At 39.4% G+C, this 15,430-nt stretch overlaps 1 protein-coding gene across 3 annotated transcripts in view; it reads left to right on the forward strand.

The window, feature by feature from the left end:
- Positions 1-10,578, forward strand: part of SLC30A6 (solute carrier family 30 member 6) — a 32,806-nt gene extending 22,228 nt beyond the window's left edge. For all 3 annotated transcript variants that reach the window (XM_090045022.1, XM_090045031.1, XM_090045042.1), the window contains 6 exons: positions 2,869-2,917; positions 5,108-5,227; positions 5,504-5,606; positions 5,951-5,998; positions 7,120-7,188; positions 9,320-10,578. In XM_090045022.1, the coding sequence (XP_089901148.1) occupies positions 2,869-2,917; positions 5,108-5,227; positions 5,504-5,606; positions 5,951-5,998; positions 7,120-7,188; positions 9,320-9,820 (890 nt within the window). In that variant the 3' untranslated portion in view covers positions 9,821-10,578. The remainder of the gene's footprint in view (positions 1-2,868; positions 2,918-5,107; positions 5,228-5,503; positions 5,607-5,950; positions 5,999-7,119; positions 7,189-9,319) is intronic.
- Positions 10,579-15,430: the final 4,852 nt, after the last annotated feature.

Raw genomic sequence — 15,430 nt, forward strand, 5'->3', positions numbered from 1 at the left:
TTTGATCCCTCAGCTCCCAATCATTCCTCTCAGCCCCCGCAGTTTCTCCTGGGGCTGCCAGCACTGCTTGCCTCACCCTGGCAGGGAGGCAGCCAGGGGAGCCATGGCTTCTCCTGGGGCTGCTGGCTGAAGCCATGCCTGTTTCCCTAACTTCTCCCACCAGCACTGCCTAGTGCCTGCCTGTACAGTCTATGGCCAAATCTCCAAATCTCTCTGAAGCAATTTAGAGGCTTCTGATTCAATTAGGACAGATGAATGGGTCTCCTGATTTGATCTGGATTCAGAGATTTGGCTGCCAAATTAGGCCGAATCTCCTCCGAACTGTATTGGCTACCGAAGCTTCACACAGCTCTACTACCTACTATCCTTTGAGCCCAATGAGCCAGCCAATTTTCTATCCACCTTCGAGTCTATTCATCCATCCTGTACTTCCCAAGTTTTCTTACAAGAATGTTGTGGGAGACCGTATCAAAAACCTTGCCAAAGTCAAGGTATAGCATGTCTACTGGTCTCCCCACATCCCCAGAGCCAGTCATTTCGTCACAGAAGACAATCGGGTTGGTCAGGCATGACTCGCCCTTGGTGAATCCATGCTGACTATTCCTAATCGCTTTCTCCAAGTGCTCAGAAATGTATTCCTTGAGGATCTGTTCCATAATTTTTTTTCCAGTGACTTAAGTGAGGCTGACCTTTCTGTAGTTCCCCATATCCTTCTTCTTTCCTTTCTTAAAGGTAGGGACTATATTTGCCCTTTTCCAGTTGTCTGGAATCTCTCCTGATTGTGGCAGGTTTTCAGAGATAATGGCTAGCTCCCTCAGTTCCCTTGGTGCTATATTGTATCAGTTTTAATGTTTTATCAATGCTTATTGTTATTTATAATTTGTACCAAAGTATATTTTGAAAGTCAAAACCATAGTAATGTGAGGCTCAGGTTTAGACCTACGCTGAGAAGATTGATGAAATCATCATTTTTCCATGAAAATTGAGTGAATTGGCTTAGTAACAAAACCAGAATAGGTAAAGTTCCAGAATGGCTTCTGATACAGAAAATTAATTTCTTGCTTTTGTCCTTCACAAACAACTGAAGGACAGGCCTGTGATGGTATAAAATGAGGAAATAAATGGTCATAAATGTTTTTTCCTCCTACGCAGTGAGGAAAAAAAACCAGGTGAAATATCCGTAGGTGTCTGTCTGAAGGATCAAAGGAAGCTGCAGACAAGGAGATAATGAAATGTGCTGATGGCAACTATTTTGGCTAGTGAAAATGAAGGAAAATTGTTGAAGAAGATTTAGTAAAATGATCATGAGTGTTAAGGTTGGAAATATTACTTAATGGCATATCAAGGCAACATCCAGACAAGTTACAGGAAAGCTTATCTACATTTCTCCCACGTGAAGGAACTATTAGGATTCTGTCAAGAAACAAATGCATATATTCATGGCGTTTCAGTGAAAACATGTGCACAAAGTATACCAGTAGTTAAAGCACATAGAGTTCTCATTTAAAAAGAATGAAAAAGCCCCAGAAGATTACTATGACCACATTGTACCACATATCCTCACTTAAATATTTCATTGTCTCGATTATTTGATTTTAAGAAAAGATAAATCTTGTCTTGTGTCTGGCAGCACTATCCTACAGCGGAATTAATGAGTTTACTCCAGCCTAATGTCAGTGTCTATACATGAAGTGCTATTTTACTGTGGCGCTAAGTAGTCAGCTCCACAGTAAGCATCTTGCATAGATAGTCTACTGAATACCATTAGTATAATCCCTTTTTACATGTATTACCAAAGGCAATATTTTCTTTAGCCCAGGGACTTTGCAGTTTCACTTGAACTTACTGTATTTATTCAAATCCAGTACAAGGTCATCGTCCCCTGTCCCCCCTCAGTCAGCGTGGGGGCAAAAACCAGTGTTATTTTAGACCTGAGTACCCACCTGGGGCATACAGCAGTTCCGCTCCTGTTTCAGTTCTGGGCCAAAGCCAGAATTGAGCTGCTGCCTGCCTCAGGCTAGGGTGGCTCATGGCAGGGGAGAGGACTCGTGGTGGGGGGAGGCTGGGAAAGACTCCATGATGGGGGTGTACAAGGAAGATCTGCAGTATGTCACTTGTGGGGGAGTTTGAGGGGAGACCTCTGCAGCCTACCCCCTCCCCTCACCTCTACTGCTTACCTTCTGCTTTGGCTCTGGCCCCGATCCTGACTAGGCCTGGAGCTGCTGTCGCTGCTTCTGCCTGGCTGAGCTGAACCAAAGCAAACCCGCCACAGAAATTAAGCAGTGGCAAAGGTAAGCAAGGGGGTGGGGCCGGGTAGGGAGCAGGGTCAGGCACAGGCAGGGGGGCAAACACTGGTGACACGGGCACAGGGACACAAGACGGGGACATCAGGGGTAGGCATATGGGCAGGTAAAGGATGCGGGGGGACAGGCAGGGAGGTGAGGGACAGAGGTCTATACCCTCACTCCCTGCTGCTGCTGCTGCTTCTATGCCTCAGCAGTTGGGTGGGGGGAATAAATTTAAGATGACTGTTCAATTGTTAGAGTCCATATGTGGAAAATTATACATGTGTTTTTGTAATTTTCCATGTATAGACGGTTGTCTTAAATTTGGACTTGTCTTGGATCCGGGTAAATATGGTAATCCATTTGCATGCATAATACATGACACCCATTTTTACACAGCCATAGCTCAGAAAAAACAAAATTTCTCTCTTTCTCAAGCAACAAATTAATTCCTTTGATCTCTGGGGTATATGTTGAGATGATGTCATTCATTCATAGATTACATGCCCTTTCTCTAAAGTGTTATGTTAAGTGTATATTTAAGATGAGTTTTAATTAAAATTTGTAATTTGTTTGTGTGCAGCTGCTAGTACCAGTTGGCTTCAGGAGCATGTTGCAGATCTTAGTAGAAGGTGAGGATTCACAGTCTTTTTCATAGTACCTACTATTTAAAATATATTAGTCACTGTTGCATTGTATCAAGTTTATATTTGATTATTTCAGACCAATTTAGGCCCCTCTGGGGCTACTAACACACAAGACAGTGGGGGAGAGGGGGTAACCCCCCCAGTAATTAGATTCTGTATACGGAAACATTATAAATTTGTATAAAACCAGGGTGGTCTTAGATGCAAGTAAATAGAGTGCCATATTTACTAGAATACAAGATAAAGTGTCCTCTCCCCCTTCCCCCCCGCTATAATCAGCATGCGGGGGGAAAGCCCCTTGTCTTAAAATCACATATAAGGAAATCTCACTAAATACATTGTCTGTCATTAAATTGTTGGCAAAAGCAGCATGTGTTCAACAATGAAAACCAACTATGAAGCTGATTAAATGCAGCCAACACTGAGCATGACTATAAAATACATGGCCCACTCTGGAGAAACATTCTGATGGGAACCTTTTTTTGTCCCTTGAGAAAACAGGCAGATATTCCCTCCACAGGGAAGTGGTACTGGGCTTGGAGGGCCAGAGCCAGCCCTGACACCCTCCCGAAAGAGTTCACCCAGCATCTCTCTGCTGCCTTCTTTCAGCCCAGGGCATATGATTAGTGTGGCCCTGCCCTCCATGAGGTGAAGCCAGGTGAGGTTGCCCTGTGCCTCATCCATCTGCATATACATTTTTGGCGTCTCTCAGGACTCATGAGAAGAACACCGAGCTCCAGTTGTCAGTGGTGTTTAATTAGCACATGGATCTTTTGTGGGGGGTATCTGGAGAATGCACTTCCTGAGCAATGCTGAGCTGTGAGGTCACCATGGCTTGAAATGCTGTTGACTCTGGTGGGGCCCAGCCCAAGGAACTATGTGATAAAGTGCAAGCTTTTGGCTTTGAACTAATATCATTCATAGTTTGTACTACATATAAGTAGGTACAAAAATGGTACTTGAAGTGTATGTATAGAGTATCTGTGCTAAAACTTGCTGCAGTTTCAAAAAAAGTAACATGCATCAATTCTGGATGAACTGAGTGTATGGGTATTACATGCACATTCCTACAGCTGTGTTTGATTTCAGAGTTATTGTTTTCAAATTTTCTCCTCAGTTATGTGCTCAGGGAGAACAGGGTCTGACAGTAAGGAGAGGGGGAAGAGTCTGTCAGAGGAAAAAATTGGGGGAAGCAGAGAGCAACAGGCCTGCCTGACCCCCCTTCCCCGCCAATCTATATCCCTGCTGTAGCAGTGGAAGGGGACAAACTCAAGGCAAACCTCCAATAATTAAGATTCCATACCTGGAAATTATAACAAATTTATAAATTTTCCATATATCAAATCTAATTACTGGGGGGTGGTCGTCTTGTAATAATGTCTTCTATTAGAGTAATTGCGGTAATATGAAAATAGGGTAATAGAAACTGCTGTACCGTGTTGTGTAACATCTTAGACACACTACAAAACCCTTCTGTTCCCTAGGGCATTTCAGGTGTGGGATGAACAATGAGCTACGAGGTGCAACTGAAGAAGTGTTGTAATCGTAAAGGGAAGTGCCAAGCACTTAAGGCATTAACAAAGCATCTCTAGACTAGTTCCTGGAGAATTGGTAGTTGCATCTAAAAAACATTACAGGTAGTAGAGTGCAGAGAAGAGCATTAAGGATTTTTTATGTGGTGGCTGCTAATTTTTATTGGGAAAAACACAAAGCTTACGACTTTCACATGCATAGATTTTTTTTTTTTTTAACAGAAAAGGTGCAATGCAGGGTTGCAGTTTAAATATAGAAAAGCATTTTCTGATCAGTTATTTTAGTGTACTTTATTGAATATTGTCTTCAGTTTTTCCTTGTAAGACTAGAAACTTTTTAAACTCTGTTTTGAGTGTTAGTATTAAGTGCAAAAGCTTTGCAAGTTGGATGCACAAAGCACTTGATTTCAGATGGTGAGATTTAGATGCGAGTAATCTTTGTGATGTACAAAAAAGATGATTTAGCTTCCATCAGGAATGAAAATGCTGAAACCAGTCAGTTACATCACTAAGTTTGTACAAGCCCCAAAGTGGATGCGTTAGTGATTGTTGAAATAGGTGGGTGTAACTGTCTTTAATTATTGTTTTCCAGCACCTATGATAAATAGTTATCTGACAGTCATTTTTCTCTGTTTTATTGCAGTCTCTGTGGAATCATTCCAGGGTTGAGCAGCATTTTCCTTCCACGAATGAATCCTTTTGTATTGATTGATCTTGCTGGGGCTTTAGCTCTTTGTATCACGTATATGTTAATTGAAATCAAGTACGTATGATCATTGTTTACGTTAAATATTATATGTATTTTGGTTTCTAATTCAGAGAAGTCTTTTAGATTTAGAAGCATTGGCCATTGGAGTTGTAAGCTGAATTTTGCTTATGTAGCTTTTGGATAAGTTTGGTTTGTAGAGATGTGCGTTTCAGATGCACACATTTGCCTAGTTTCTCTACCCTGTTGTACAGCAGTAACCATTTAAAAGAAAACCTTTGCAGATAGCTTAAGAAACAGAAACAAGATTCAGAGTTTCTTTTTTTCCCCCAGCAATTATTTTGCTGTAGATACAGCCTCTGCAGTAGCTATTGCTTTGATGACCTTTGGCACCATGTATCCTATGAGTGTGTACAGTGGAAAAGTATTACTTCAGGTGAGACAATGCCACAAAATGTGTTAATTTTACATTTTTAAATGTATGTTTGACTTTTACATTTGTAAGTGTCTGTGTTTAAGGTGATTAACATTAAGTGTTTAAATGAAAAAGGTTCAGAGAGAAATCACCTGTGGTTAGACTCCAAAGGAATTTCCAAATCAAAACACATACATATCACGGAATCATTGCAGTTTACTATACGTACATGGATATTAAAATATCCAGCGCTATATTTAATATTTTTGTTGACTAAAAAGGCAGATGATAAAGTTAGGAATTTTTAAGATAAAGCCAATTAAACATCTGCTTCTTTCTTGTAACTTTCTTTTGGCCTTTTTCAGACTACCCCACCTCATGTGATTGGTCAGCTAGATAAACTTCTTAGAGAGGTAAGTTAAGCATGTATCATGTTAAAGAAGGTGCATGGCTAAAAACTTCAGTACAAAGGCCAAGTGTGTATAAAGGGCACATAAAAATAAATTTTGATTACCAAAGAAATTTTTGTTTGCTTTTGCTATATATGAGAAATATGAAACTTGCAATCCTAAATATCATTTTGATGCCTGGAGTGGCTTGTATGTCTTAGAAAATGATCTGTACCAATCTGTAAACAGTGTGAACCACTTAAGGTATTTGTGGGTGAAACGTGCAAAACTGTTTGCCAAATCCTATTGATTTCTATATTGAAGGTATTGATTAAATCATTTTACATTTGATGGCTCATTTGCTTAGTTTTTTGTATCTCATTAAAGGCCATTACCTTATTCCTTAATGAGGTGTGCTCAGCAGGGGCCTGGCTATAGGCGTCTCATTGTGACTTGTATTGTTATTCAGAGTGCCAGCAGACACATGGAGTAACTCAAGGCACTTAGCTGCAACAGCAGACAAGGAAAGTTGCTCAGCCTCAGAGTTTAAAGGATTAGCTGACCATTGCATACATTGGGCAATTTTGTGGATGCTAACTGAGCTTGCTGTGCAGCTTAAAATGTGCATTCTAGCAATTTTGAATTATTGTTGGTAGGGTTTGAAGGGGGCTTTTTAAAGGAAGGCTAAAGAAGGGATTTTTATTTATAATGCAGGAAATATTTGATAAAATGATAAGAAGATTTTTTTTTTGTGATTTCTTAGTTGATCTAATAAAAGGTATCATTTCTGGACCAAGAGTTCTAGAGTTTTTGCATTTCTTTTGATAAAATGACAGCATTTCATCTAAATGCTTACAACAGAGAGCTTTGACTGCTTAAAACATTTGCTGTACAAATCTGATAACTTCATTCATTTGCTCATAGCCTAAATCCATTAGATATAACTGTACTGAGCTGGTTAGATGATCTATAGTAAAACCCCTTCAGAAAATTTAGTCAAGGGGAAGGTCAAGAATATTTTAAAAGTGCTCAACAGGCTCACTACTTTTATTGAATACACATTTCTGAAAGCAATTAATCCTGTTTAATAATGCAGTTGTCCTATTTAATGATTAATTTTACCCTCTGTTTATGTCTTCAATTAGGTTTCTACTTTGGATGGTGTTCTGGAGGTTCGAAATGAACATTTCTGGACATTGGGCTTTGGTACTTTGGTATGTTGCCTTTTACTCATAAAAAGGGAATGTCAGTCACTATTTTTAATTCTTTAGTTAAATATGAGCAAATAAATGTGATCTCTTCTGTATTTTGCATGGAATGTAGGAATTCAGGTGCCATAAAATACTGCTTTTCCCTTTGTTGTAAAATAAAATGAGTGGACTATTTTCATTGGGGCATGTTTCTGAAACTTGAGATCTTCACCTCCACCCCCATCTTAAACAGGATGTAGTTTTTGGTTGTGCATACAGAGGTGTTATACCACAGGTCTGTGTGTCATGGTTGTAGAGGCAGTTGACATCTGAGAGAGAACAGCAGTAGTTATTTTGCATGTTTTTTCAACCAGGCTTCTTACTCTAGGATAGATCACTTCTTGGTTCTTATAATGCTTTTTCCCTTAAAAATGTGGTTTTCTTCTATGACTAAACAGTAATTCCAACTTTCTGGTTTTGCAGTATATTAGAGCTGAATTATCTTAGTACTGTACTGTAATATTTATGGCAACTATTTTGGATCCTTAAAACATTTCTACCAAATATCAAAAGTGTTGAAGTCCTGAACTAAAATTAAGGGAATCTCCTGAAGGCTGTTTTCTATAGGGATGTGACTTTTCTGAGAAAACAAATTAAAACTCAGCTTGAAGAAATTAAAAGGAAACCATGGTCTTTTCAGCCAGACCATGCATTTCATAGCAGTCCTGAAGCATAAGTACAATTGTTCTCCTAATTATCAGCACTAACTTCCAAATGGAAGCAGTGACCTTCAGACTTCATAAATGCAAAGTACAGAATTTATTAAAGATGTCTGTCAATTGTTTTTTTCTATAACATAAAATGGATATATAAAAATACACTTAGATGCCAAAGTTTAGGGGATCAGACGCATGGTAATAACCAGGGGAGTAAGTATTTTTAAACCTTTTCCTCCTTGTATTCTTGTGGTACGTCGTCTCCTGAGGGATCCTTTCTTTGGCCAAAGTTAATTTACTCCTATTGGCTGTAAAGAAAAGGGGGACCTTGGAGTTACCCATTATGTTATCTGAAATGTTGGATGAATCAAACAACATCCCTGGACATAATTGGTTCTCCCCAAGTGTTTACAAAGCATTTGTAGGTTTAAAGGTTGCCCATTATATCCTGCTGTAGAAACTAGATTGCTTTATAAGACTCATAAGATTTGTAAAATAAAATAAAATAAAAATCTGTTTTTGCCATCAAAATGAAAACAGCTGTCAACACCCCTTTCTAAGCCAACTGCTTTATTTCCTTTGCATTCTAAAGGCACAGAAGGAACAGAAGTTTACTTTCACTTACCACTCCTGCAACTAACTAATGTTGCAGATTGGTGATATTAAGGTGTAGATGGTCGGATTACAACCAATAGCCTGTGCACTTTAGGCATGGAGTTCTGACTTTTACCAGTGGCAGTGTTGCTCTTCCTACAAGGGGGCAGGTGACTGAAGCTTGTCAATTACAGCTGTTCCTGATAGCATTCGGCACTGGCTCTCTGGTATGTTTTGTACGCTCAGTGCTTTGAGTCAGTGTGTACTTGTTTTCCTCCCCTCTGTGCTTGCTCATACGATTTTTATAGCTGCTGCCCTCATTGCTGCCTGCCATAAATTATATTAGCAGCTAATTGACTAATGTTCTTAAGAATTTCCCTTTACAGAAATGTGTCTTGATAGTGAAGTCACTTAATGTGGTTCAATTTACTCTGATGAGTAAGGAGTAGAGCTGATGAGTAGGCCTTATCCCACTGATTCTCAGCCAGGATGCTGAGAGACCCTTTTAAGGGTAATTTGCAACATTAGCACAGTTTGGTTTGCAACACCTACGCATGATTCACAAGACAAACAGAGAGATTTCAAAAAGGAATCCAAAGTTTCAAAAACATTCTGAGCTATTGTGGTGTTTGAGTTGGTCTACTGTTTTACTGCACTCAAGAAATGAGTGTAATCTAAGAGCTGGCACTTTCCAAGGGTTGCTTCAGTCTAAAAAGTTTGAGAACTACTGCCTTAGATTGTGCACAGTAAGACATTTAGCTCCACTGGTAGTTAAAATACTGAAAGAAAATTAGATTAATTACCTGAAGGACTCTTCACAGACTCTTTTTTTTTTCACTTTCTAGGCTGGATCAGTACACGTACGCATTCGGAGAGATGCCAATGAACAAATGGTTCTTGCTCATGTGACTAATCGGCTGTATACCCTTGTGTCTACTTTGACTGTTCAGATTTTCAAAGATGATTGGATCAGACCGACTTTATCGTCTGGGCCTCTTGCAAACAATATATTGAGCCTTTCAGATCATCATATTATTCCAATGCCACCTTTAAAGGCTGCTGATAATTTGAGCCCTGTTACATCAACACCAGCTAAACCTAGCAGCCCGCCTCCAGAATTTTCTTTTAACACACCAGGCAAAAATATGAATCCAGTTATTCTTCTGAACACTCAGACAAGGCCATATGGATTAGCCTTCAATCATGGATCTGCACCATACAGTCATATGTTCAATCCAGGATTTGGAGTACCAGGAATGGGAGCAGCTCAAGGATTCCGGACTGGTTTTACAAATGTTCCAAACAGATATGGAACTAATGTGAAAGGGCAACCCAGACCACAATAAACTCCATTTTTCATTATTTATTGTACTGAAGGCTATTGACTTCTCAGTTGTTTTTCTTTTATTGCCCAATTTTTATAAAATATTAGAGCATTCTCTAAATGACTGGGAACAATTGCATTGTTCATATTCATAAAACAATTGAAATGCATTTACTTTTTTTACACTAAACTATATGATGCTGCAAGTATTCTACAAGCTTGTGAAATTTTAGATACATTTTATAGTTACTGAGTTTATTCCTATTCAGTTTTTCTATTCATGTTTCTCCCACTCCCTCCTCCCCATACCATATCAAAATACAGCATTATCATAGCTCCATGAGAGCAAAACTGTGAATGAGTAGCATTCTTTTCTTCAACTGAGAATTGTTTTCGAATTGTTTCCTGATTGGTGACCAGTTAAGAGAATGGGGAATGTTGCTGTTCCAAACAAGTTTTTATTATATTTCTTTGACTACTGTGTAATAAACCTGTGGCAAAGTTGCAGCTAGTTTCTCCTTCACTGGAGAAGTCTGTCCTTTTTTTTTAATCAACACATTTTATTGGACATCTTGAGGACAAACTTCAATTTTTTAAAATCTAATTGGCCGTGTGTTCATTTTATATTTATTATTGATTTGTATTATTGACATACAAAGGGTTCAAACAACTGTTTTTAGTTGTAATAGTTCCATATTCACTTCTGTATTTTTTTATTTTTTTTTGGTTTAACTGCAAAATTCCTTGGCAATATACTTGGAAATAAAATACTGAAAACTGCCATTTCTAGGGGCACCTCTTTTTTAACTGCTGTCAGTCCTGTTTAAAGAATATACAGATGGCCTTATCTCTCATTAAGCTTGCTACCTCATCCTTAAGTTGGTTGCAGATACCTTTTGATTTGGTTGCTGACTTTGTTTCTCCTGTAGAATTTAAGGAAAATAATTCAGCACTTAAACAATAAAGATGAACAGGATGCATTTCAGAGATGCACAGATAGATAATGCAGTGCACTGCAATGGGTGCTTAGCTTTCTTGGTACTGAGGGTGCAATGTGTGGTGTGTGATATAATTTTCGTAATCTATATCCAGATAGACATATTTCTAGAGGGGTCCTAGAGTGGCTTTTGTTGGCGTTTCTTCCCCCTACTCCTTTTTTTCTTCTCCTTTGTTCTTCATACAAAACAAAGTCTGGCAACATTGCTTTTTTCTGTTGTTTTTTCCCCAGCTTTCTATATGATCTACACCAGGCTCCTTTCCAGTGCCTTCTGTATCTTTTAGTTGACACACTGTTCCAATTGTCTGCCTTGCCACTTAGCATGCCTTGCACTTATTTATGCATAGATTGTAAGGCTGGAAGGGTCCTTGGATTTAACTTGGATGTTCACCAAATCCAATACAATGATGGGATGATAATATAAAAACTGATCTGGAAGGGACAGGCAAAGATTGTGACAAGGTGTGGAAAGAGATTGCACACAATAAGAGGAAATAGAAGACCTTAGTTAAGGTGGTTATAGGACCTCCAAGACTGTGAGACGAGAGAGAGGAAGAGTTCAGTGTGCTGGATGCACACGTTGCTGGAGTTATGATTTCACAAGGTCCCTTTCAGGCCTCAACTTCTGTAAATCTGTGAAATCAATCCACCCATCCACACTAAGTTACCAGGCACCAGTCACTGTAGCATCTCAATGAGATGCTGAGATATATTAAGATGTTTTCTGGAGGTATTTGACTGATGGGCAAGGCTTTTTCTTGTAGACCTAGGTTGAGAGAAAGGAGAGAGATGCTGGAGTCCTCCTGACTATGCATTTGATCCAATAAGAGATTTCCAACTCCCCACCCTTGTTTGTATATTTTTGTGTGGAACAATGTGTTCACCCTGCTAAGTTGATACAGGAACAACACTTGTGTGTAAATCAGCACATGGATTCTGAGACTTCTGTCTCGAGGCACTACTTGTGCAGTTTTGTTGTTATTCTCAAAGACCACTTCCTCCTCGTCTCTACCCATGTCACTTCACTCTGAGGTTTGGATGAGGGTTTCCCCTCTTTAAGAACCACAGGCTGAATGCTGATACTGATTTTCTGACACACTATAATCTACCTGATTCCTGAATATTTTTTTCCTACATACAACCAATACAAATGACTTCCCTTGCTTTTGATGGGACTTGATCTGCCAGTAATCAGCTGCTTCTGCTAATTATTTGTCTGCTACCCCTGGGGAATTTCCCTCCCTCCTCCGTTTTCACAGTTCTACTTTCGGCTCTTTACTTTTGCTGTGTTTGCTTGCTTTCCTCCTCAGATCTGATGAAGAATGTCTTGCATTCAAAAGCTTTTCTGACTTTTCCAACCATGTAGTTGGTTCAATAAAAGATACACCAAAGAAATCCTGGCTTCCCACTAAGAACAAGGCAGCACTGTGCGTGATAGCATTTTGGTGAGACTACATGTGATCTGGGAACCACATGCTGACAATCACAGATATACAACTTAATCAAGTAAGTTTACAAGTGGGGATCTAATACTGTTCCTAGTAGATGAATGATCAACTCACTGCAGTACTGTGTCAATGCGTGACAGAATATGGAAAACCATTGTAACAAATGCTAGTTCTTAATTTGAATTGCTGGTTCTCAGTTCAAGTACTTAATTCCAAATACTGAATATCTTCATCTAGAAGTACCAAATGGTTCTGTAATAGCCTTTTGTTTAGTAGCTGCCTTTTAGAATACAGTTTTAATAGAAACTGCCCTCAGTGAGCAGGCAGGTTTTATGCGATGTTTGGGTTTGTTCCTTGTACTTGCAGGTGAAGGTTTCAAATAGCAACTTTGGGGATTCTTTGCTTTAATTGAATACCTGGAAATGAGGGAACTAAACTGAATGGTTGATTCTAGGAGATTCCTCCTAGTCCTATGTTCCTATGAAATTCACCTCAGTAGAGAGGTTTTAAAAACGTCCTCTGCCTCTTGTACGTCCTGAGCTATTTCACCTGCAATAGAACAGCTGCAGCAACTTAATATGATTTTTCCAGGATAGTACTTTTATTAATCTTTCCCTCTATTATTGTGAAACGTATTTCTGTTTTATTTATCATATATCCCCACTTCTTAAAAGATGCACTTTAAGTGAAGCTGCCTTTCATTAAAGATAGAAGGGGAAATTAGGATCTGCAGCTTTCCATTGGGACAAGCCAGTATGTTCAGAAGGTTTCCAAGCATGTAATGCTATTGCATTCAAAAAGTGTTTCTAAAGTGATCATGTATATGATGGAAATGGGTAAGTTCTTCAGCTGATCTACCACTGGAACATTTTCACAATATTTGAAAGATCAGGATAGATGTTAAAAAAGATTAATTTTTTTCCCATCCTTACAATTCCATTATATGAGGAAAATAAATTGATTTTTTTTTTCAGATAAATTGTTTACAGAATTCTACAGTTGCATTTTCACATGTTAATTTTTGCATCACTGACTCGCATGCAGGGTTTCTACCTTTATAACGACCCATGCATGTTATTAGCTGAGCTATTGAAATGAAATTAGCTCTGTACTAATTCATAAGGCTCCTTAGAAGGGTGCTATAAATAACTCCTTATGACACTTTTTTTGTCAAAAGGATTTTTGTTGCTCTTTTACCTGTGCTTACCTGTATTTCAGGCTTTACTATTATGTGGTCTGTTGCACTCTCAAATGTTTGTCTGGATTAAGTGAGAAAGGGTTAATTTTGTTTCTGCTCTTCTGGCCATCAGCCTGGGCACCCAGTGCTCAACTCCCTGTAACATGCAAGTCTTTAGAGGCTGAGATTATTCTGCCTACTAGGGAACTCAGAATGGGTCAACCAGTTACCTATTGCAAAAGCAGTCTTGCAGGATAGTGATTGCTGCAATGGTAGTGAAGAAAATTGTAGGGCCTTGGTAGACTAGTGGAGTTTACAGTAATGATATGTAATGTAAGCATATCAACTGTAAACTGTTGGGGGACAGGGGCAGTCTTGGTGTGTGGGTACAGTGCATACACAGCACAATAAGCTTCTGGTTCATAACTGGAGCTCCTGGCTGCTACCACAGTAGAAATGGGTGATGCATGTCTTACAAAAATGTAAGACAACCTTTGTTCAGTTTTCCACAGCCACCTCTACAAAGAATCTGGGATACCTGTGTGCCCCTTCTGGAATAGAAAAGGCAAGAACTACCATATTTAGCTAACTGACTGGTGACAGCTCTAGGTGAAGAAGTAGGTCCAAGCATTAGCATGCTCCCACTACATACAGAAAGGGAGTACTGCCTTGGATCCAAAGCCCAGCTCGTTCCTTTAACATAGTCTTAACTGACATAATATGCTCATAATCTAGAGATTCTCAACCAAGATGCTATGATGTACTCTTAAGGGTGTTGCACAGCATTAGCATTGTTATCCATGCAACTACCTACACATCATTCATAAGGCAACCCCAGAGATTTCAAATAGGAATTCATATTAATCATAATAAAGCATTCTGCCCTGCCTTAATCTTTCTGAGTTCCTGGCAGCAGAAGAATTGCTCTGTTATTTTTGTCATGGCCAAGAAATGTGTGAAAGCTAAGGGCTAGCATTTCCCAAGGGGTATCTTGAATCTAAAAAGGTTGAGAATTGCTGTTTTCATCTCACTATCCACTATTGAGCCCGATGCCTTGAGGGTCCATTCTCATAATTTGCATCCTGAGGCAGTGTTATCTGGTAGCCCAGATTTTCATCTACTCAATGTTGTACCTCTCCTAGATGGACCAGTGAGCCCATATATTGCACTGAGTCTTTAGCTCAGGGATGGGCAATTATTTCAGGCAGAGGGCTGCTTATTGAGTTTTGGCAAGCCATTGAGCACCACATGACAGCAGCCAGGGGCAGATAAATATTAATTTTTTAAAATTTTAGGGGTCCTATGGGCCAGATAGAATGGCCTGGTGGGCCACATCCGGCCCATGGGCTGCATTTTGCCCACCCCTGCTTTAGCTTGTCAGTTACTTGAAGGATCCCTCTAAGGCTGTGTCTTTAGCTGACATACAGGCTCCTATTTTTCAAAATCATAAGGCTTTTATTCCTTTTCCTTTCAGCAGCTGTCCCTTGCTAACTGTACGACGCACCATCTCCATTTCTGACGGCTTCCTTATACAATTCCAGGTAAGCCTCTTTTGATGAGCTTTAGAGCCTACATGTAGTTTCAAAACATTTCTGTTTTCTTTTGAGCCCAGAGTAGTGATGCTTCATTTTCCAGGAGGGTCTTCGAACCTTCTTGTCATGGGAACCAGTACCATCATTCCTGGAGCTGAGCAACTGCAACTCACTGATGTCAGTGAGGACTACATGTGTTCAATGACCTTCAAGCTCAGGCCCTGAATGAGGAGTCCAAGACACAGTAAACACAATTATCTCCAAAAGAAATCTCAGACTGTGATTTCAGTTAGCAGGCATGGGGATAACAAGTGTTACAATTCTCCGATAAAACCACTGATAACAGTGGTGACCTCCAAATACTATGTAATGGCTTCTTGCAAGTCAATCTTCAGATTGGAATAATATGGCTGAGTTATAGTGCAAAACAATTAATATACTTGAAACAGTTTCTAAATGACACCAGTCATATATCTTA

Source organism: Crocodylus siamensis, chromosome 1, assembly GCF_052110815.1.
Source record: "Crocodylus siamensis isolate JL-2025a chromosome 1, ASM5211081v1, whole genome shotgun sequence".
NCBI classification, from domain to species: domain Eukaryota; kingdom Metazoa; phylum Chordata; order Crocodylia; family Crocodylidae; genus Crocodylus; species Crocodylus siamensis.